This window comes from Brachionichthys hirsutus, chromosome 13 (genome assembly GCF_040956055.1).
Source record: "Brachionichthys hirsutus isolate HB-005 chromosome 13, CSIRO-AGI_Bhir_v1, whole genome shotgun sequence".
NCBI lineage: Eukaryota > Metazoa > Chordata > Actinopteri > Lophiiformes > Brachionichthyidae > Brachionichthys > Brachionichthys hirsutus.
The window spans coordinates 3917303-3940144 of record NC_090909.1 but is presented as its reverse complement, the minus strand read 5'-3'; the positions used below and the strand labels follow the sequence as shown (position 1 = coordinate 3940144).

Here is a 22842-nt window from a genome sequence, read left to right as displayed (position 1 = left end):
CACTCACACGCACACACTATTCATGCTATGTTCCTGGTTAACTAGTGCTCCTCCCACTCATTGCGCTTCACCTCGCCACAATGCCTGCTATAAAATTTGGGGGCTGAGGGAGCAGCAGAAGGGATGGCGAGAAGAAAAGGGCCAATAGATGGCTTGTTGTTAAATTGACTGGAAAAAAGCTGCTTGCTTTTTCATGCTAATTGCTGTGCAACAAATTGTTAATTTATTCCACAAAGAAATGCAAAACAGCCCCCAGATCTGGTTGAAAATCCGAAAACGTGTGCACCTCGTATAAAACGAGTTTAAAATGAAACATATCTTGGACAATCCCAGAAGCCGTCGCGCACAGGCTGCTGTTTTGTGTGGCCATCAGTTAGATTGGAGTGGATGGAGGTGGACAACAGTTCGGAGAAAAGAACACTCCTTCTGTCCTTCTTTGCCTCCCTCACACACACACACACACACATTCCGTCAGGCTTTCTCGGATCAGGTTCAGGTGGTTTTGAGGTGATTCATCGCTGCTGTTTTATTGATGGTTCCCGTCAAACATGAAACGTTCGTATTCCCAGTTAACCACACACACATGCACTGCCTCTGGGCTGTCATTCAGGACAGAGACAGACAGTCAGAAACCGGCGGCTGGCGTCAGCTCTGCCAGGCCCACAAGTCATGTCAGGTCCTGCATTGAACTGCACTCATACAGGTTCGCACACTTATCCAGGATCTTTATGGCGTTGCTGCACCCACCACTTAGAACCGCTGTAAAAGCCTTCCTGAACCCATGTGCGAGTACCGTCTTCAAAGAAGAGCGCAAACTCACACAAACACACACAGTGATGAGCCGCACAGAGTTCTAAGCAGACTAAATCATTTCACGTTTAGTTTAAAAACATGCTTGCTCAGCGTCTGAAGGCGCAGCAAGGCGTCCCGTCCTCTTTAAGGGTCTTTCCGTTGATTTTGCATCTTTGAGTTCGTCTAAAAGAACGATTAGAGACCATACTTCCTTTTCGTTGAATTTCGAGCTAACTGAATGAATCGAATGAGAAAATACGTTACAATTAATTGCGCCTTTTTCAAAAAAAAACAAAGAGTGCGTAATAAATGTCAACCGCACAGAAAATGTACACGTGATTTATGGAGAAAAAGTTCAGTTGCAGTTCAAGGTTTCACTTCCGTCTCACCCACAACAACTGTCACATCTGAGAGCATCTCCCCCCCTCTGGGAATTTTCTCTTGACCTCTGAACCTCTGGGGTCAAACACATCTGGAGGCTAAAGAGGGCGACTTTATTTGTTGCACATGCTCCCCCTATGTGCCAGTGTTACAATGACATCTTCTTGGACTCTAAGGTGACCTATATGATGACCTCTGATCCCTTCCGAAAGCAAAAGGTGCCCCCCGAAACAGTGAAAACAGTCAGCGGTGAATCCAACCGCTGCCCTTCTACTCCTCAGACTCTCTCTTTGTGATGTTGAGTCAAGTGTGCGTGTTTGATCACTGGATAGAACTGAGGAGACAACTGAGCAGCTGTATGGAGACAGATGTGCCAAATGCACAATGACTTATAATAATGATGCACACAGCGGGACAGATGAATGAAGGCAAGCCTCCAGTAGTCTGAAAGCATGCCGTAAATACCTGCATTCTGCACATGCTGGCCATTCAGAGACATTGTAAAAGGTGTCTTATAATTAGGTTGAACTTTTAGTCTTTGGAACAGAACAGTGAGCACTTTGTGATCCTTTGAGACAAGAAATTGAAACATGTTTGTCATTATAAAGAACATATCTGTGAGTAACAAATATGTATCCATCACAAATAAGTGTGTATATCAGTCATAAAATAATTGTTCATTCCTATTTAGAATTTTTAATATTATCTCCTCGAGCAGGTATGGGCAAACTACGGCCCGGGGGCCATATGCGGCCCCTTGGGCTTATTAATCTTGCGCGCCAAATTTATCCAAATTATATCATCCAATTTTATTATAATTAAACCTCATTCATTTTACCTTTTTAAGATGAGCTTTTTATTGTCATTATATGTTTTACACTTTTTACTCTGCAAACACATACTACGAAATTCAATTTCTTTCCCTGTCATGTTACCTTTAAAAGGTCAAATCATTTAATATAATGGCTTTTACATGTCATTTATATTAGTTCACGCAAACACTCCATCCATCCGTTCCTGGCCCGGCCCCTCTGTCAAATTTTAGAACCTATTGTGGCCCGTGAGTCAAAAAGTTTGCCCACCCCTGTCCTAGAATAACAAAAGTACAAATCTGTGAGCAGTTGGAGTAATTAGCGTTTACATCAACAGAATAATCACATACTACTTCATTACACTAGCTGCATGAGGAGGTTGGACAACATAGATAGTATTGTCAGAAACATTCTATGGCCCTTCGGCCTATGTGTAAGTATGGCCTTTGTAAAGTAGGCCTATAGTTAAAGGGGTCCATTGTTGTCCCGGTTTCAGGAGCCTGAGGCGGAGGCCGGTTTGTCATGATTGACACCTGTTGCAGCACAAGATGCTTTTTTATTGTCCTTATGAAACGCGGGAATCTGTTTTCCAAAGAGCCCAGTTTGGAAGAAGCTTGACGTCATTTTCTCTGTCATTTATTAAATGTCATAACCAGTTACAAAGCAGTGAGTGAAAAAAAACTTTTTAAAATTTAAAGCATTATCTTCGATTGTTTAAAAGTTCATATTTATTGATCGCCCTCATGTTGCGGTTTTATTGACCTGTAGGTTAAAGGTTTTATTTGAATTGATTTTCACAAGTTAGAATAAAAAAAATGCAGTTCAGATTGCATGCGCGGACACACACACACACTGCATTGTATGTATATCAGAATGCAGTGTTACTGACATCCATACCTACTTTCACAAGCGCGATGAATAATTCCAGTAGAGACCTATAATTATAGAAGGTGTGCCACAAGCATGTTACGTCACACAACAGTTTTCCATACAGCATTACATCTGGCAGGAACGATGACTTGTTCTTTATGTATGTGCTTCATGGAGCTGTGTTTTAAGGGGATTTGAGCCCAATCACTCAACAGGCACATATTCTAGCCATTGAAGCGCCTACAGCTGAGGCCCATTTTGTAATATACAATGTAAATGTTACTTTAAATTCTAAACATAAGAGCTTTCGAACATTCATTTTGCAGCAAAAACCTAGACAGAGTCGGTTGACGGGTTGGAGACAGTGTGACAGCTAATAATAATAATCATAATAACAATAATAATATGCTTGTTATTGTTATTATTATAGATTGGTACAACAATGTTAGGTTCTTTCATAAATAATTACCAGCCATAGCACAAAACGTAATTAATATTAACATTATTATTACAATACTGTATTATTTCTCCTACACTCCCTTAACACACACACACACACACCCATACAAATGCACATTTTTGCACACTTAGGGGTGTGCCAGATAAATCTGAAAAGTCAAAATGTGATTCAAGGAAAAAATCCTTCATAATCATTCTGACTATATCTATCTATCTATCTATCTATCTATCTATCTATCTATCCACGTGTCTCCATCTATCAATCCATCTATCATCACACCTTGTGCCTTGTTACACAAAAGTTATGTGAAACAGGATGTCTTTAATTGCTTGTCATCAGTTTATTCACGTCTGTGCATGCGCGCGCGCGCACGCACACACGCACACACACATAGATGGTATGAATAACTAAGGCATCTGCCAAAACCTTAACTTAACGTGCAAGTCATAAATCTCTTTCTCTTTACAGCCTAACCTTTAGTGGAGGGAGACATCCTGACGCCAAGGCAGCTTGTGACAAATGCACACCTACGCACGTGTGTGTCTGTGTGTGTGTGTGTATTCAGAAAACATGAGGATGTTACACATACACATATTTATATTATAAATATATACTGTACGCAACGATACCTTCCTGTGGTTCACATGTGATCCTGTTTGATGATCAGTGCCGTCGCCATCTTGTAAAGTATCAATTTGTTATCAGCGTCACAAACAGCATGATATTTATGTCGCTGTCATTAAGTACAGTGGAAATAATTTTGTCCTATTTTAAATTAAAAGGGTAAGCTCAACTGTAGTCTTAAATATTTATGTTGGCTTAGATTTATTAGATGATTGTTTTTATAATTATTTTAATTCATTAGATCTTTTATAAATTTCTTTAAGAACCAAATGAGGAACAGGTAGAGGTGGGGAAAAAAATAACCTCATTTGTCGGGTGTAAGATATTACCTGATGATGATGAATATATTTATTAGATAGAATGTTAGAGTACAAGTACAGTCACACAGTAGCATGTTTTACAGTACAAATAGTCAAACATCCTGTATAAGAGGAGCATTTCAAACAAGCCCCTGCGGTCTTGTTTCCGTTGAAAGTCCTTGGTACATAAATCATCGACATTTAACTATACAAATTTAACAATACAAATACAAATTTAACAATGAATTAGTAACCATTCAAAGAGGTCTTTGATTCTACATACATCTTTGATTGCTTTTAGAATTTGCTCCTTTTAAAATGTCTGTCTGAAAGTGTGGTCTTCATCAGACGTGCCAAGGTTTTCTTTATTGTAAAAACATCCATTCAATTACCACCAAGGATAATGTTATGAAATACAATGTATTGTTAAAAAAAGCAAAAGTTGTTTTTAAAAAATGATTAGCAATGACATGAAGATGCTAAATACATTTTAATGCATTATACTTCAAATGAAAACAACATGTTAAGTTTAATTTGGTTTGAATTTAAGTGAAATTAAATTAGCAAACATTTAGTTTTTGCATGATTGTAACTTCTATTTGTAACTGAGTATTTCTTCACTGAGGTATTCCTACTCCTATACGATTTTTTTTTTTTTTTTTACTTAAACTGAGAAAGATGCAGGAAGGTTATATTTATGTAAATAACTTCCAGTCCCCAATTTGGTCTGTGGCGCCACCTAGTGGCAAGATCCGGAAACAATTTGCTACAACCACTGCCATCACAATGCACGGATATTAATTATTGCTTATTTATTCTGATTCTAAATTGATCTCCTCCAGGACTTCTGTCAGCAGTAGGAAGATTTAATGTTAAATGTAACTGTAAGAACTCGTGTTGATTTTATTTACAGGCAATGTTGTACTAGAAACATGCTTTATGTATAACAGATGATAACCTTTCCTGGGACACACCCCCTTCCAGCATCATCAATATGCATGCTCTCTCTCTCTCTCTCTCTCTCTCTCTCTCTCTCCACGCACACACATACACACGCGCGCGCACATAGGCACACTGATAACAACCCTCCTTCAGACCAGACCCGGTTGCCTAGCAACGCCCTTCCGAGTGGTCCAGGGGGCGTGAACGAGGCGCTCGGCTTCCGCAGTAATTACAGTGCATGTGCGCATCCATAGACCAATGTGCATGTTTCTGGGCCACCCCGGGCGTGGTAAAAAAAAAAAAAACACACACACACACACACAACACACACACATTCAGCCTGACAGCAAACTCTTAAGATTCCACATCAACACCAAACAACTTTCATTCATCCCCTGACCTGGTGTGACCGGGAGCATCTTTGTGAGATCCTTTTGTTTTGGCTGACAGCCAGTTATTTATAAGCTTAAATATTTCCCTTGTATATACTCGGTAGGCTGTCCACTAACGGTGTGATCTGCCTGGTGAACCTGGGCTGTGACTTTACTTAGGGGAGAGTTTATCTCAGGTAGAGGTAAAAAAAAAAAAAAAAAAAAAAAAACAGGCACAGGTTTCCATGCAGGCCATTTAGGCGTGAATTTATCACATATTTTTCTCTTGGGTGATTAGTGGTATGTGGGCGGGTGATATAACTTTTGCTCCAGAATGGTGCAAAAACAAGAAACTTCCGTGTGTGTGTGTGATTTCTGCCTCTGCAATAAATTACTTTTCTCTAGCTATAAGGAAATTAATCCCAAATCTTCTCTAAATACTAAATACCTTTTATTGATTTTGTCCCCCCGGAGGGCAATTTGGTTTACAGCAGTTGCCAGTTACAGTCTAACTGTAGTCTGCTGCTGGTCGCCGCGTGCGCAGGCGCCCAGGTGAAGTGTCTTGCCTAAGGACACAACGACGGTGCACACATGTGCCGGGAATCGAACCGCCAACCGATCATAGGACGACCCTCTCAACCACTGCGCCACCATTGTCAAAAGCATTACGTACCCGATTACATTATCCTCATTCACTGAATTTTATAAATTTGCAAACAATTGACTACAGATAGATATCCTACAAATGTGAAGGTGAAGATTGTCATTTATCGAGGTCATGATGATCCTCAGCTATTACTGAGTAGGTGGGCAGGTTGCCCAGTCATAACAGGGCAAACGCGCAGAAAGACAAACTTCACACCTGCTGACTTAATTTATAGTCACCAGGTGCAGCTGGAGGGAATCCACACAGGACAGGACATGACATGCACACTTCACCGACAGGTCCCGAGTTAGGATTCAAAAACCAGAGCCATGATATAATATCTAAATTTAAAAAAAATCATAATTATTTGTATTATTATTAGTCGTCATTCCGTGGTTACTGGAACGGTGGATTGATGAAGGAAAGAAATACAAAAAATGTTTTTAAATGTGCCATTTTATTTTCATTTGCTATTTGTAAATGTAAAAGCTTTTCACCAAAGGCTCGTTGAAAACGTGTAATTTTTCTTCCCATTGATTATCCCTCATCTTTTCACCGTGTTCGAACGCACGCGCACACACACCTCTTTTTCCCTTTCGCCCAACCCCCAACGACACGGAAGTTACCGCCCTTCCCTTGTAGCTCTCACACAAACATGACTACTACCAACGCCGTCGCTCCGAAGTCCGCGCAATGAGCATCATGGGAACTGTAGTCCCCGCCGCCCAATCGACTTTGAGAAGGCGAGGCCTCACCAAAATACAACTCCCATCTCGACCCTCGCGCGCCGAGCTCCGTCGTCCAATCTGAATATGTGGGAGGAGCTTATCCGCCCACAAAAGCCACAGCTATCTCTCCGTATCTCCCCCCGCCCCCGCCCCCGCCCCCCGCCCCCCGCCCCTTAAAAAACAATTGTGCAAGGAGAGAAAAAAGAAAGGAAATACGCGAAAAACACAAACAGTGGTGACGGTTCGTTTTCGGTGCACAACGGACGGCGACGAGAACATCCCCGGAGTCACGCGGCGAGAGGAGCGGCGGCGGCGGAGGGGTGTAGTCCTGATGCTTAAATGGAAGTGGGTGGGCCTCCGCGGTCACACACGCTCAACCTCTCCGTGGAGATCGTTCTGACAAGCGCTGCTTAACTCGTTTATGGACTGGATATCCGCTATTAGAGACTCGAGAGGGGGTAGGGGGTGGAGGGGGGGGGCGCTCTCTCCGCTCTATCCGTTTATCTGGCGGCTGCTTGGCACCGCCCTTTCTGGCCGGTGGGTGGTTTCGTCAAACGGGCAGATCCGCCGCGGCCCAGCGCCGATCACAGAGGCCGTCCTCCGCCGCTGCACCGGGCCGGCCTTCCGCCGTGAACTACACCCTCTCCCTCGGCATATTAATGCGTTATGAGTGGTACGTACCCTCCCCCCCGTCTCCACCCCCCCCCCGCGTCTCCACCCCCCTATTGCTCTGTCTCTGTGAGTAGATAGTGAGGCTCCAGCCTCTGATATTGATGATGAGGTTACCGGTTTGTCCTCTACCTTTATTGATCACCTTTGTTACGTGCTTTGTGATGAGATTTTTTTTTTTTTTTATTCACGTTTTTGCCACACTGTGTCTGATCCTCGTGTGATCATATTAATGTGCTGTCGTTTTGCTCGCAGATTCGAAGAAGGAATCATCTGGAAGTGAAGGAGGGAAAGTGTCTAAAAAGGGGAAAAGTTCTGGATCACAGGTAAAAAATAAATAAATAAGAAAATAGAAAAGTGTTTATTATAGTTTAGTGCCTGCAGGACAAATGTCATCTCCACCTATGGAGGAGTTCCTCTCCTGACGTTCCACTTCCTGCTTGGGAAGCCGGCCCAGTTGTGTCACTTTTAAATCGCTTTTAAATCCTTTAGATCAGGATCAAAATGGTTTCACTCTGCATGTGGGTTGAGTTTGTAGAACGGTTGAACTTTTATTCGTACAGCAGATTTTTCATTGGGTGTAACGCCGCATAGCTCGGAGGTTCGATTAGTTCCGGTGCATATTTCCTTGCGTGGCGAATATTCCGACCGTTATTCCATGACATGTTATTTGTCTCGTGATTTTTATTTTTTTTAACTTGTTTTGCATGCCGTACGGCATTAAAAAAAAAAGTGCTGCGACCTATAGTTCCTTTGAAAGGGTGGAGAGAGAGAGAGAGAGAGAAGGCGGCATTTTCTACCAGTGTTCTGAGAAAAGAGAGATGTGCTTCTCACACGCCCACCCACTCGCTTCCTGTAATACCGCCCACTTCCACTGACGGCCCTCTCTCTTCCTCTCAGCGGTTTCTTCTTCCTGCACCGTGTTTAGACTTTTTCTCTTTCCCTTATTGACTTTAAAACGTTTTCCTTGTGGGAATGTACATAACGATGCTCACGTGTTACACCTGTTTGTTTGTCCATTGTAAATAAGATAATCTATGTCTGTTGACTGGCGTCTCCCTTGTTACTCCTGTTTAACCGCCCCTCTCTCTCTCTCTCTCTCTCTACCCCGCCCTTTCCTCTGCCGTGTCTCCTGCAGGATTCCTCCCAGCCCTCACCGTTGGCTCTGCTCGCGGCCACCTGCAGTAAAATCGGAGGGCAGGGGGGAACTGAGGGGGCCCAGGGCCAGGCGGGGGCCCCGCACATCCCGGTCCAGGCCGGTCAGATCCAGCTGCAGGCAGGTCAGCTCCAGGGTCAGATTGTGGTCGACGCAGCCGGAGGTCAGGCCCTGGTGCCGCAGCAGCTGGAACTGGTCCCGGCTCAGTTCACAGGAAACGGCTGGCAGATCATCACAACGGCGCCTACTATGGCGAAGGAGAACACCAATCAGCCGGTTGCCGTGACGGTTGCCACGACCTTGCCTAATGACGGCTCAGCCGGTGGACGCAAGGTGAAGGGGGCGGGGCGGGGCGGGGCGGGGGGGGGCGTGGTCGGACATTCGCGGGATGTCTCGTCTGAAAGTGTTTCGTCCTCTTAACTCTGTCGTTGCTCTTTTTTTTTTTTTTCCCAGGTGAAGCCAGGCGGGACCAACAGCATTGCAGCCAATCAGCAGCAGCAGCAGCAGCAGCAGTTTCAGATCATCCAGGTTCAGAACCTGCCTAACGCCGGGGGGGGCGGAGTCCAGTATCAGGTCATTCCTCACTTACAGACTGCGGACGGACAGCAGATCCACATCGCCCCTGCTCAGACGGCCACCATCGGGGCGCTGCCGGAGCAGCTCCAGCTCATCCAGACCCAGAGTCCGAGTCAGACGCAGACGATTCTCCAGCCGGCCAACCAGCAGGCCATCCTGACCGGCACGGCGGGTCAGACGGTGCCGCTGCAGATCCGACCCGCCCAGTCGTTCCCGCTGCAGCTGCAGACCCTGCAGGGCTCCCAGACTCCCCTCGTGACCACGGTTCCCATAAACCTCGGCGGGATGACCCTGGCTTTGCCTGTGATAAACAACGTCGGAGGGGGCGGAGCTGTGCAGCTCATCCAATCGGCAGATGGCACGTTCTCTGTTGCCAACGGCAACCAGTTGGTGACAACGGCGGTGTCTGGGCCAGCGGCGGCTGAAGTCGACAACATCTCCGATGGGACGCAAATGGTGTCCGTCGGGTCCGGGGGCGGGCCGGCCGACGCCCACGTGCACGGCACTGAGGCAGGCTCCCAGAGCCAGAACCAGGCAAACGGGCTACAGAACCAGGCGGATCCGGCTGGAACCATCCAGCAGGTCATCGTGGGCCAGGTGGGGCACCAATTGGTGCTTCAGCCCCCGGGTCAGCAGCAACATCAGAACATCCAGACCCTCCAGCTGGCTCCGGGACAGACCCTGCAGCCCATCCAGGCCTTCCAGAACCCGGCCCAAGTCCTCATTCGTACTCCGACGCTGTCTCCGTCCGGGCAGATCACCTGGCAAACCCTGCAGCTCCCCGGCGGCGTCTCGCTGCAGGGCGGCCTCGGGGCCGCGGTGCCGCAGCAGCTAACCGTTGGGGGTGGGGGGCTGGTCTCGCTGAGCGGCGCCCCTCTGACACTGAGCGCGGCCCAGATCAACCCAGGGTCCGGGGTGCAGACGGTCAGCATCGCAGGGCTGGGCGCCGCCGGGGTCCAGGTGCAGGGCGTCCCGCTCGCCATAACGGGTCTGCAGGGTAAGGACGCGTTTGGGCACGTCTGACGGGACACGCTCCGTCGTGTGAGTGACCGCTACCGTTCACCTTTCAGGTCAACCGCAGGGTCAGGATGGGGTCAAAGTTCAGTCGTCTCCAGTGGCGGTGACCGTCGGCAACGTGGCGTCGGGCTCGTCGTTGAGCCCGGACCAGCTGGGCTCCGTGCAGAGTTCTTCGGACCAGGAGGGACCGCCGAGCAAGAGGCTTCGTCGCGTCGCCTGTTCGTGCCCAAACTGCAGGGATGGAGACGGAAGGTAAAGGAACGTTAGGAAAAAAAAATATGGAGGGGGGGAGAAATGCAGAGACCGTTACTGCATTTCTGTCCTTTTTAAAAGTGGCGTTTATCGAGAGATGTTTAATTTAACCTTGCAGAGCTCCCCCTTCTGGCTGTGCGGCGCATTACACAAACATTATCCATGTAAAGACGTCATAGGCTTCGCCGTACTCCGGATTTCTCTCTCCTACTTACTGTTGAGCTCTGACAAATTTTGCTGCGAGACAATACTCGCTCAAAGCATGCAAGAAGAGCTGCGATTTAAAAACTGTCCGTGATCGGCCTAATTCAGCCTGAGGCTAAAACCCTTCTCAGAGTACGCAAACGTGTACGCCTCACCTAACCTAAGTGTGTTCTACAGGAATGTCGGGGACCCCACGAAGAAGAAGCAGCACATCTGCCATATGGAGGGCTGTGGGAAGGTGTATGGCAAGACCTCCCACTTGAGGGCTCACCTGCGCTGGCACACCGGGGAGAGGCCATTCGTCTGTAACTGGATCTTCTGTGGCAAGAGGTTCACCAGGAGCGACGAGCTGCAGAGACACCGGAGAACACACACAGGTTGGGGGGGGGGGGGGAGGGGGGGTTCACGTAATGACGATTGTTGGCCACATATGCGTGTTAAATTTAAAATGCCTTCCTGTCTGAAATGCCCCTGGGAAATTCCCAGGGTGCAATGAGTCATTTTCTTTTTTTTTTCTGACAGTCAAAAACCCAAAGATATGCAATTTATAATGACTTATGTTTAAAATAATAATAATAATAGTTTGAGATGAAGTCATCTTATTTGGGTATTTATATATATATATATAACCAGCTCATTCAGATAAATCTGTATTTCACACGTTTCAGGCAAATGTTTCTTTTTAATACTAGAATTCCAAAGATCAACATAACAAGGAAGTATCTGCAGGAGGACTTTGGGTTATAGCTTGACCTAATTTATCTTACACATTTATTTTTCGTGTCCCCTCCCAGGAGAAAAGCGTTTTGAGTGTCCCGAATGCTCCAAGCGCTTCATGCGCAGCGACCACCTCTCCAAGCACATCAAGACGCACCAGAACAAGAAGGGCGGCGCCGCGGTGGCCATCATCACCACTGACGACATGGAGGAAGACGCTCCGGAAGGCCTGGGCGACTCGCCTCACATTGTCGCCGTGGCAACCCTCTCGCGTGACTCTGACCCCGCTACGCCTACCGCCTCCAATCACCTGGAGGAAGAGGAGGATGAAGAGGAGGAGTTTGAGTAGGCGGTTGACTCCGGGCTCTTTGCAGACGGCTGACTTCCTGTTTTTTTGGGAGTGTCTGCGGTAACTAGCGGTTACTTTTTCTTTTCCTTTTTTTTCTTTTTTTCATTTTGGATTTTACACCATTTTGGAAATGTGCTTTTCTCACGAAAGGGGGACTCAAAGCGAGACGGGATCATGCAATGAACAGAAACCGAAAAAAATCTGAAGGTCACAAATCTTAAATAGAAAGTTAACATATATTAGCAAAACAAATGTTGTCTAAATGTATGAAAGATTAGTTTGGCATTTATAAAATCTATAATAATTCCATGGCTCGTGGGGAAAAAGGAGTAAAAGTAGTGTCTATATTAGCACAAGATGTGGGGGGGGGGGGGTCCTGCTGAATCTAAAACTGGCAAACAAGAAGAGACATTTTCCAAATCGCTACAGAATCTAACTCTATGCACAAAGTTGGGTTCCTGTTTCACACCTGTCAGACAGTGCTGAGGGTCAATCAAGGTACGGGACTGTTGCAGAGCAGTGGTAGAGCAGGCAGGCAGCTTTAGGATGGTGTGTGTGTGTGTGTGTGTGTGTGTGTGTGTGTGCGCGCGCATGTGAAGCGTATGCATGAGTGTGTGTTTGTTTTCCAGGGCTGCCACGGAGAGGATCTACCTAATTTGAGTTTTATTCACGGTTCAGGTTTCGTCCTCAGAGCAACATTCAGGTGTTGATTTATTTCAGACCAGTCAACAGATAAACTGTTAATTGAGAAAAATAAGGGGTTCTTCTTAAAAAAAAAAAAAAATACAAATTAGGAAAAAAAAGCACATATGAAAAGATTTATAAATAATGCATTCCTATTGAAGTGCAGCGGCCACTAGAGAAAAACAATCTAGCTTTCTACAACCTTGTTCGTGTAGTGAAAGCAATACTACAAAGACAATCCCGGAGAAACCATGTTTACATTGTCGGAGGACGTTTTCTCTGTTTATAACACACTCTTAAGATCGGGAGGGTGTCTGAAAGCAAGCGCTGTCATCTGACCAGGAAGCCACAAGGGGGCGCTAACATCACAGCTGCACACAAAGGGGCATTGTCTGTGTCGTTTCTGCCTGATTTCCTGCCACGACAGAAGTTATGGGATGGCGAGCGCGTTGCTTTCTGCGCTCTGGCGACGACCTCTCTGCGACGTACCGCAATTGCCTTAATACAAGCTGTCGTACAGAGGGGGGGAGGGACTTCCGCGTTGCGCGGAGGGATACGGAGGGGCGTGCTCCTGCGTAGTGAGGCGGAACACAGAGAGGAAGTGAGTGATGAGATCCGTGGGTGGGCGTGAGCTGGGCTCGAGCTGTTTGAATATTATGGGATGTTTTCTGGTGGTGTTTCCGTGTTCGTTCAGTGCTTTTCAGTCTTTTAAATTAATTTTCTAGAATTTCTTAATTCTTTAAAAAAAAAAAAAAAAAGATAATCCCTTCCCAGTATGTTAACACACAGGAACCCCCAGTGTGTGTGTGTGTAGCTAATTTATTATTTATCCTTGATTTGTGCCATTTGGCTTTTGCTGGATTTGTATTTGTGTGCGTTGATTCTAAGGTTGTGTACAGCATGTTTAAGTTTGCTGTTTTTTTTCTTCTTCTTTCCTCCTTGTGCTTCGCCTTTCTTTTTCTACATCGTTCATTTCTTCTCCTCTTTGCACCATAAATGTGTTTTTTTTGGAGAAAAATAACAAAAGAAGCAAAAAAAAAAAAAAATAACGTCGCTATTGATATTTGCTTAAAGAAAAATACCAAACAGATTCAATGTTTTTTGGTAATATTTTGTGTGACAACCAACATTTCTTTCTTGGATATTTTGTAGTGACATCTCATTTGTAAATCCTTTTCTAAAGATGTTCGTCTCCATGACATTTGATAACGGGGTTTTCTGCCAGGTTCGCCTCCAAGGCTCCAGTTTGACATTTTTTAAACTGGTTTGTACAAACGTGTTCTGTTAATAAAAAAAATAAAAAAAAGACAACTTTGAGCAGTAAAGATACTTTGCCTGCATAACACTTGACAATAAAGTGACTAAAAATGTCTGCAATCCCAACTCTCTTTCTGTGACTCGCACATCTGCACTTTGACCTCCAGACGGTTCTTTTATCTCTTCCCGCCCATTATCAACAGATTATCTCTATTTGTGCTGCTGTAGGGAATAATCATCGCTTCTATTTGCAGTGCATTTTGTCAGGGAAGCCTGACGACACTCAAAAGCAAACCGCTCCGTCACCTGACTTGACTTCCCTCGGCGTGCGTGGACGGAAAAACGCAGCAGTGAGCGTCTACTTCATTAAACATGAGCTATAGAACGGCTCGCAGCGCACGCTTTCCTCCGACTCGTCCCTCCTTTGAGCTTAAAGTAGAGAATTCCAAGTTTAAGAAAACAACTTTTGATTATTTTAAAGGCTTTGTATGTTTAATGATAGAAAAGAAAAAAAAAAGAGCTTAAGAACAAACAAACTAAAATATGAAACACATGGAAGACAGGAGGCTTTAAACAACGAACTGAAAACTTTCCCAAGACGTGGCAGAAGATCCGATCCACCTTGAAGTCACACCTGATAGCTCGGTGAAGCTACATCATTAGCTGAATTCTGACTGGTTTACATTCTAATGATGCCTCAAAGATCAAGGCCCGGCCCGGCCCGGCCCGGCAGCTGCGGTTCCGGATCAGTGAGGTCCGCTGTTCATCTCCCCGTGATGTGCTGCTGACATTTATAAAAGCTGAAGCAAACATCTAAACGATAAAAGCCTGCACGCACACACACACACACACACACTCTCTCTCCATTCTAACTTCCAGTGTTCTGGTGGCAGTTTCGCTCACCTCTAGAAAGGCAGTTTGTATACAAGAATTAATTCAGCATTTTGTTTTTACATTTGGTCCAGTGAACATCGACAGGAGAAATATCCTAATGGGAATACGAAAAGAAAAAAACAGCGCTGCACCTTACGCAGCATCAAACAGGATATAACAAAGGTCTACGTGCGTCAAGTTAAGGTGATACAGAAAACACATTTCTCTTGTTAAATCTAGTCGGATGAAAGTTTGATGTAAACCTAAGAACGCAAGAATCAAGCCGCCGAGTTCTGGAGCGTCATCCAGGCAGCAGCTGGTCCTCCTCTCCGGACTCCTACAACAGCTGTTTCTGAATGCTACAGAGACAAAACAAGACATGAGCGCCACCTGCTGATAGAACAGAAGCGCTTCAGTCTCAGAAAACACCGAGCCCATTCTGTCCAAAATTCAGCTTTCAATGACAAAAAGGAGAACTTATACAAGCTAATACACAACTCGGCATTTGACGCATAAAATATCAGCGTAATCGTAACCTGCGACAGAGGACAGACGTCAGTGCTAAACTGAAACGGTGACAACGAGGAAGGCTACCTCTCCAGATACTCGTGGACGTTGCCGTGGCCGCTGTAGCGGGCCAATCCCACCAGGATGCCGGTGGCGCAGCGGCCCTCCTTCTTACGGCACAAACTGCAGTTGCACATCTCGCGGCAGATGGGACACGCCCAGTTCTACGAAAAGGAAACGTGCCAGATTTAATGCTGGGTGACAAACGGCGTTCTTCCTCTAAAAAGGACTCCGCAGCAGATTCGTGCGTTACAAAAACATCACTGCAGCAGGTACGCAGAAAAACGTCACGCTTAACTAAGGAGCGTTTAATAAATGCATGCGAGAACAGACCGGATCGAGCAGGACGGCGCGGACGTCCTCTCCGTAGCGGTTGTTAAGGCACGGCCCGCAGAACTGACCCTTGACCCCCACACAGAAGCCGCTGCGACACACCGTCTTGGTGTCCAGAGTCTTCTGTCTGCACTGGTGGCACGAGCTTCCCTTCAACAACAAACACACACAAACACACACAGTCCAGACCCACACAAACACACACACACACACACACACACAGTCCAGACCCACAGCGCAGCCTCACAGTCTCCTTGTCCCAGATCTTGTCTTTGCTCCGGTAGGCCACGTTCTCCAGGTCTTCGTCGGTGATCTCATCCACCGACCGCACGTCGTACTGGCTCTTCCTGACGCCGTGGCTCCTCCTCTTCCTCCTCTTCCTCCTCGCCTCGTCAACGCGCTCCGCGTCCACCTGCCAGACCCCACAGATCACTGCTACGACCCGTTTGGAATATTCATCTCTGCAGCCACTTCAGAGACGGAACCGACGCCAACGCGATTCCAATGATCAACATATAATAAGTATCAATTAAAAAAACATAAATTTAAACACACACATCCACACACTACGGACAATTTGTATAAAATGAGCGAATGAAAAAAAAAAAAGTACAATAAAATATCCTGTTACTGTAATTCATAAAATTACTTCACTGAAGAAACATTAAAATGAAATATAATATTTCAAAAGTATCGGATTGCAGGACCAACCAAGGTACTTTCCCTGTCAGTGCAAGTACACGTTGTATTTACAACACACACCGGTACCGATGACAAAAACAACTTGTTGTTGCAAGTGTTATAACAGGGTTAGGGTGTTATAACACGCACCTCAGCCAGTCTCCTGATGTCTCTGGGTCTGGGGCTTCTGCGGGTCGGCGGTTCCGCCACCACTTCCACCCCGAAGTTCTCGGGAGGACGAGCTTTACGGGACGGGTTCCTCCTCTCGGAGCCCATCGCCGCTTCCAACTTGCGTCTCCGTGGCGTCTCGTTCTCCTGCGTCCGCCTCCTTTTCTGTAGAAATGAGAGAAAGTAAATATCAGTCGCTAAAATGTCTCCGCTCACGTTTGATCATTTCAGCACGCCGAGACGACCTCGTCCACAATCGCCATCGCTGCTGCTTTTCACGTTTCCGTTTGTGGCTGCGAGACACCGGCGACGGACCGAACACACACGCACCTGAGGGGTGGTGGGCGGGGTCAGGTCAGCCACGGCAGTCAGATCGGCAAACAGCTTCGCCAGCTGAACGGCGACGGCAGAGAGAATAAATGAGATCACACAGCTAGGGAGAAACACAAAACGGTTACCGTGGAAACGTGGCTTTTTACCATGGCCTTGTTTTCCTTAATGTTCTTGTCTCGTTTACTGAGGCTATGAGACAGGACCTCCTCTTTGTTCTCCTCCTCCTCCTCCTCCTCCTCCTCCTGCTTCATCCTCTGCTTTCCTCTCTGGGAAGGAGGAGTCCTTTGAACTTGCCTTTTCTCTCGAGCTTCCAGTTTGGGGGTCGACAGTCTTTTGACTGGAAACCTGATTGAGAAAGATCATTACTAAGTCAGGACATTAAAGCAAGGCCTGGGACATAACTGATCAGATGATCATTGGATTTAGACGTTTGCACACACACACACCTCAGGGCTACTAAAAGGCTCCTCCTCTTTGGCGGCGGGGGGTCCTCGCCGTCAGAGTAGACGCCCGTGTCCGTGCCGCTGTCCTCCTCCGAATACACCGTCTGGACAAAAACAGAGGAAGTCCGTAAATCCTGTGCCTCGGCTTAAAGTGAATGAAAAGCAGCGAAGAACAAAAGTTAAATAATAAAACACGTCACACCATGGCTTTTATCCGTCTGCCGTCTTCGTCCTCGTCCTCGCCGAAGCCTTCGAAATCGTCCTCGCTGTCTGACTGGCTGAACAGATCGGCCAGCTCCGCGGTGATGAACTTGGATTTGAAGCAGAGAACCTGTCGGCATCGAATTCATCGATCTTAAAACAAGCAGTTATAGGCAATAATCACAACACGGCAATCAATGAAGTCAGTTCATATTGTGACTGACGGACGCTTAGTGAACAAGGTCGGTGGTTGTCATGGATACACATGATCTTACAGCAGAGGCCCCGCGAGAACCAGAAAAATAAGGCTTTAAAAAAGAACGTTTCTGATCAAAGCTTCATGAGGACCATCACAGAACTAGTAGAAGTCAAGCGATACAAAGAGATTTTAAAGTTCCCTGTCCCACTTATTGACTTCCGGTCTGAGGGGTTAATGACCTCTGACCTTTCAGGGAGAGCGACTAAGAGCAGTGCGGCGATTCGTTTTGAATGTGGATAATGATCATAAATATAATTAGACATCGATCATTGTTTCGGTGCAACAATAAGCAGGACACGTGGAAGCCACATAACGCACGTAAACGCAGCGTCCGCGCGTCGGTGCTTGATAAATAACATTAGAAGACCACGTTTCGGTTTCGAAGCGGAAGTTTCATATTAAAGCCAATCGATCATTTATTCACAGGATGAATGATTGGACGCAGCCTCGCAAAGAGCCGGAGAGCTACCGCCCGTCGTTTTGACTCACGGTGATTTTACCTCGCCACAAAAAGCCGCGATAGACGAAACTACATTTCCTACACCGCTCTACGGCTTACCTTCGACGCTAAAGTCATTTTTAACGTCTTCTTGCAGCAAATGTCCACCCAAGCAGAAAGTTTGACGCTGATGACGAGACGAGGATTTAAAAAAAAAAAAATCTACAGATAGGAAACTTCGGTGACTGAAAACGTAGGGGTGTTTTTATTGATCATCTGATTAAAGAAAAGTTTGTAGCTACTCGTATTTTATAACATAATTCCATTAATAGCTGTAATATAATGCTAAGATCAGTTAATTTATATTTTCTTATAAATATGTATCTATTTTAATAAAGATGTGAGGCGTAATCCCTTTTTTAGGAACCCCCCCATAACTAGAATGGTGCGGTCCGTTGTTTCGCGCGAAAAGGATTATGGGCGTGGCAAAGCCGGAGAGCTTGAGAACGTTCTCCATAAATAAGGCTAAGAATTCTTCCTGGTTTGGCTGCCCCTGTGCTTCAGATAAACTTATTTAAATAGCATTAACAATCTAAATAGACATTAAATAGTAGTGGAATATAATCACACTAAATAATGATGGTTATAAATGCACTTTTTGTGGTATTTAATCTGTTTGTTTATTCCTCTGTGGTAAATAAAATAACCTAAACAATTATAGATGGGGTTTAGTAGCCTGTATATATTGTTGCTGCAATATTCAGTAAAATTCTGATATTGTGTTACCATCTGATTGCATTGCTGTAACTACTTTAATTTTGTTTGAGTACTGTAATAGTAGAAGGGGAATTTCATTGTTAGGATTTCCCCCCTAACTACTCTCATGGGGGCAATTGGAGCATTCTACTTCAATAAATTATTTAAAATGAACTCAATTGTGAAATTATATACATTTTATTATAAAGAGCAAACATACATGCATGTTTTTTTAATATAAAAAATGACATACATATGTGTTACAAAGTTGAGGTAAACAGTAGATGTTGTGAAATTTAAAAAGCAAACTGAAAATGTCATCAATCTGGGTAAACAGCAATTACATCTTTGCAAAGAAAAAAAATAAATCAAAATGCATGTTTAAACTTTTATACTTTTAAGCCAAGATACATTTACATAAATACAGAATGTAATATCTTCTTGCAGGGCTGTATTCCAGGCAGTGAAACAGAGTGCTTTGATCTTATATGAATTTCCACAGCATCTCTATGAAGATGCTTCCAGACTGACGATCAGCTGCATTACATCACCCTCCATTCTCCTTCATCCTCCAGAACTCCTCTGTGGTTTAGTTGTCAGAAGCCTGCTGGGTAAGCGACTCGTCGCGATGACTGCAGAATAATAGGTGTTAGCGGCATCAGGAAACCATAGGGCTGCACGCTGGCTCACAACCACCACTGACAATCCCTCCCCCCCCTCCACGTGCAATCACATATACACATATAGACGTGCACAACACGTGGCAGGGAGTACTTATTCCTTCACAGAGTTCAGCTGGAACCAGCCGTGTTGAGAAAAGGGCAGCTGTTCACACGCTGCAAAGTTGTTCTGTCTTCGCCTCCTTTGTCTCGACACACTCTTCAACTTCGAGTCCACAATTAGTCGATCAAACCGAGCTCTGTTCTCCTCCTGTAATTCCTGCCTCCCTTTCATTGTCCCCCCTCCCACAGTCATTTACTTAACACCTCAAAAGGCACTGGTCCTATATAATAATTGGTGGATCATACCAGGGATTTAAAAATGTTTTTATGTTATTGTAGTTCGGTGTGTGTTAAGCTCGTACAGTCTGCATGACAGGAAAGATACGTTCAGTTTGGTTTTTATCAAATAAATAGCCAGTAATACATCTGGAAAAGTACATCCAAATTGTAATGTCATTTTTGTATTTATTTATAGCATAATAATTTACATCACATCTTAATGTAAACCAAGTCTCACCTGAGATGACATAAAACATATTTTAAGAATAGAAATATGCTGTTTTACGTTCCACCATTTTCTCTCAAGAATGCACTTCATATTTAAATCTACAAGAGAGCCCACGATCCAGATCAGGATCGACCTGTGCAGACATCGTCAGTTACCGATTAAAGGTTTTTATTTATTGTGATTGACCTATTATTATTTGTCACGACCCTGCAAAATGATTTTTTTTTTTTGTAAAGGTCCAACCTTGGAAAGGGAGAACTGACCGAGGAACTGTAACCACATCCACATCAGCTTGGAAATTTTAAGCAACTATTCCTTGTTCCAAGATCCACACCCACCCAAAATAATGTCAATCCACCTCGCTTTCTGACATCCTGTAGACAAAATAAACATTTTAGATTTCAGTAATTGTAAGCTACAAAGATCTCACATAAAACCTATCATTTATTAATTTATATTTTGACATAATAAAATGCAGCTTTAGAAAAGACGGGGGGGGGCACATGAAGGGAGAGGTATTACTATTTTTTTTTATTTTTTACAACTGATAAATAATAGCAACTTACTAAACACGGGCATATTATATTTACACATCACAATGTTACAATAGTACAAAGCCTTACATTTGTCCTCTTTTGCATTGTGAACTTTTTTTTTTGTTTTAACATGCAAACAATTTTTAAACATTGCATTTAAAAAAACCCAAACTTTACACAGTCATGACAACAGCAGACGGAACGCCAAATACACCTCCACCGACGGTTTCCTGCGTCGGCTTCGGACGCCAGAACGAAGAGACGAGTCGTTCGGCTGACTTGGCGATTCTGCTGTCCTCAAAACATAACATAAGTACGTTTATATTCTAACACTGCAGCTTCAAGCTGCAAACCTCTTCTTCTGAAGAATGCACTTAAACGTGGCACATCAAAAATACATAAATTAACAATATATCACGATAAATAGCAAGTAGAGCACAAACATTCTGCTCTTGGAACAATATGAGCAACGGTGTGTTTGTGCATCTTGTTCAGGTTAAGAGTAAAAATGGCCGCCACAAGCCTCTTCTATGACACTGAATGTGAAAGAATTAAAAGCTGACCTCAAATGCGATGAAATCAAACCGCTGGTCAACCCGAAGCACGCATTCACTGTGTTTTAATGTCGCAGCCTTTTGTTTAATGCTAAATTTGTGCTTAGCTAAAAGCTAAACTGTAATGTTGTATTTAACATTAACTCAAAAACAGCTCGAAATAAATGGCTCTTTTCACTTGTGGATTAATTAAGATTAATCACCAAAGACAGATTCCACAAAAGTATGTCTGCATTGGCTGTGAGTTTGTCTTCAAAAGAGTCTTTAACAAGCAGACAAGCGAGTGCGTCTCATGTCAGACACGTTACGTTTTAATGAGTCTTCAGAGTTTGCATAACAAATAAACGTTTTTCACATGTCGCGGAAGATGTGGAGAGAATTTGAGGATTTACTTGTTTCTAAGGATCACGCTTTACAGTCGATAATAGAACCGAAGACAGAGGGGCTGTAACGAGGGACGTCTGCGCCCTTGTGCTTCTGTTATTCTGTCCACAGCCCTCGTCGGGTTTTCACACGTGCAGAACCTCTTCTGGACCAAGTGATCCTTTCAGCCAGTCAGAATCGTCTATGTCAAAACATGATTTTGGTGATTACAGCGATTTCCTAACAAAGGGCTGATGGATCAGATAATATAATGGGAGAATTTAAAAAGGAAAGAGAAATAGCGCTACGATGGGGCTGTGTCTCCATAGCAACCCGGGGACATCATCCAGAAATCAGTCAGCCAAAATGTCAGCTCTGCTTTACACGATCAAGGACCAAGCCGAGGCCCGAGGCCTCATTCGAGGAAATGATCCGGCAAAGAAAGAAAGGACGCCGATTCCGCAACAAAGAACGCAACATCTTCTGCCGCGGGACTCATTGTGACATTTGGCACTGCAAAATGTGTAGGTCCTATAAATACACGACATAAAATGATCTCTTTACACAAAAACGTTGTCGTGGATAGTGCTTGAATAGTGTTTGACCTCTGGCCCATTCAGGAGAGCCTTTAGTGTTTCAAACATCACAGCCAGTCGAAATAAAATCCTCATAATACGATACAATGTTAAGCGTCGTTCCTTTACAGACCCAGTGAGGAACGTGAAAAAGGTTTGGATGCGTTTCAGCGTTGAACCGCCTCAGCGCTGGCTGCTGGAGTTTGTGTCACATAATGCAGTACCACGCAATAACCCCCCAAAAAATAAAAATAAAATCTAACTATGGCATGTATCCTGTACATGAACCACGAGGCAGGCGTGTCAAATGCAGACCCAAGTCATTTGGAGCCATCGACAGGGCAGATTATAAACGGATCTAACTCCTCTACGGACGAGAGGCTCTCGAGTCCGAGGAGAACAAAGAAAAACACTTTTGACACAAATAAAAAGACACATTCTGCCTGTTGAACAGGCTCATAAATAACCAAAGGTTCATCATCACAAGTACAAAAACATATTCAGTCCAACAGATACCTGTACAAACTACTCACAGGCTCTTCTACGCTCAGTTTGGCAAATGTCCACCTTGGTGCGCAGAGTCTGCTCCTTCAGAGCGTTCACCGAGCACGGATGGATTTATAAATCCGTTAGAAACACATTTGGTGTCAAAGCCTTTAACTAACAGGCGATTCTTTGTCTTGGTAGGGTGTGAGAACATACGGCACCTCGATGTCCCCCTTAGC

General features: G+C 44.8%; 2 protein-coding genes across 2 annotated transcripts; one reads left to right on the top strand and one right to left on the bottom strand.

Moving 5' to 3' along the window:
- Positions 1 to 7845: 7845 nt before the first annotated feature.
- On the top strand, positions 7846 to 11865 carry sp4 (sp4 transcription factor; the record flags this gene model as incomplete). Its single annotated transcript, XM_068747562.1, has 6 exons — positions 7846 to 7920; positions 8733 to 9092; positions 9204 to 10323; positions 10397 to 10595; positions 10977 to 11176; positions 11594 to 11865. Coding segments are annotated over 6 exons (2226 nt in total), but the record flags the coding sequence as incomplete, so codon positions are not given.
- Positions 11866 to 14376: 2511 nt separating this feature from the next.
- On the bottom strand, positions 14377 to 18241 carry cdca7b (cell division cycle associated 7b). The gene is made up of 10 exons (XM_068747478.1): positions 18224 to 18241; positions 17407 to 17535; positions 17208 to 17308; positions 16908 to 17106; positions 16759 to 16821; positions 16411 to 16593; positions 15827 to 15991; positions 15580 to 15729; positions 15274 to 15410; positions 14377 to 15038 (listed from the first exon to the last, which is right to left on the bottom strand). Exons 1-10 carry the CDS (start codon positions 18239 to 18241, stop codon positions 15017 to 15019), a joined length of 1167 nt encoding a protein of 388 aa, XP_068603579.1. The 3' UTR covers positions 14377 to 15016.
- Between the last annotated feature and the right edge of the window lie 4601 nt (positions 18242 to 22842).

What these genes read in the sequence shown, in the direction of transcription:
- cdca7b (XM_068747478.1), bottom strand. An exon ending in AGATCTGGGACAAGGAGACT is followed by an intron (nt 15,730 to 15,826) that starts GTGAGGCTGCGC and finishes TTGTTGTTGAAG; the next exon opens with GGAAGCTCGTGCCACCAGTG. An exon ending in GCGCCGTCCTGCTCGATCCG is followed by an intron (nt 15,411 to 15,579) that starts GTCTGTTCTCGC and finishes TCCTTTTCGTAG; the next exon opens with AACTGGGCGTGTCCCATCTG.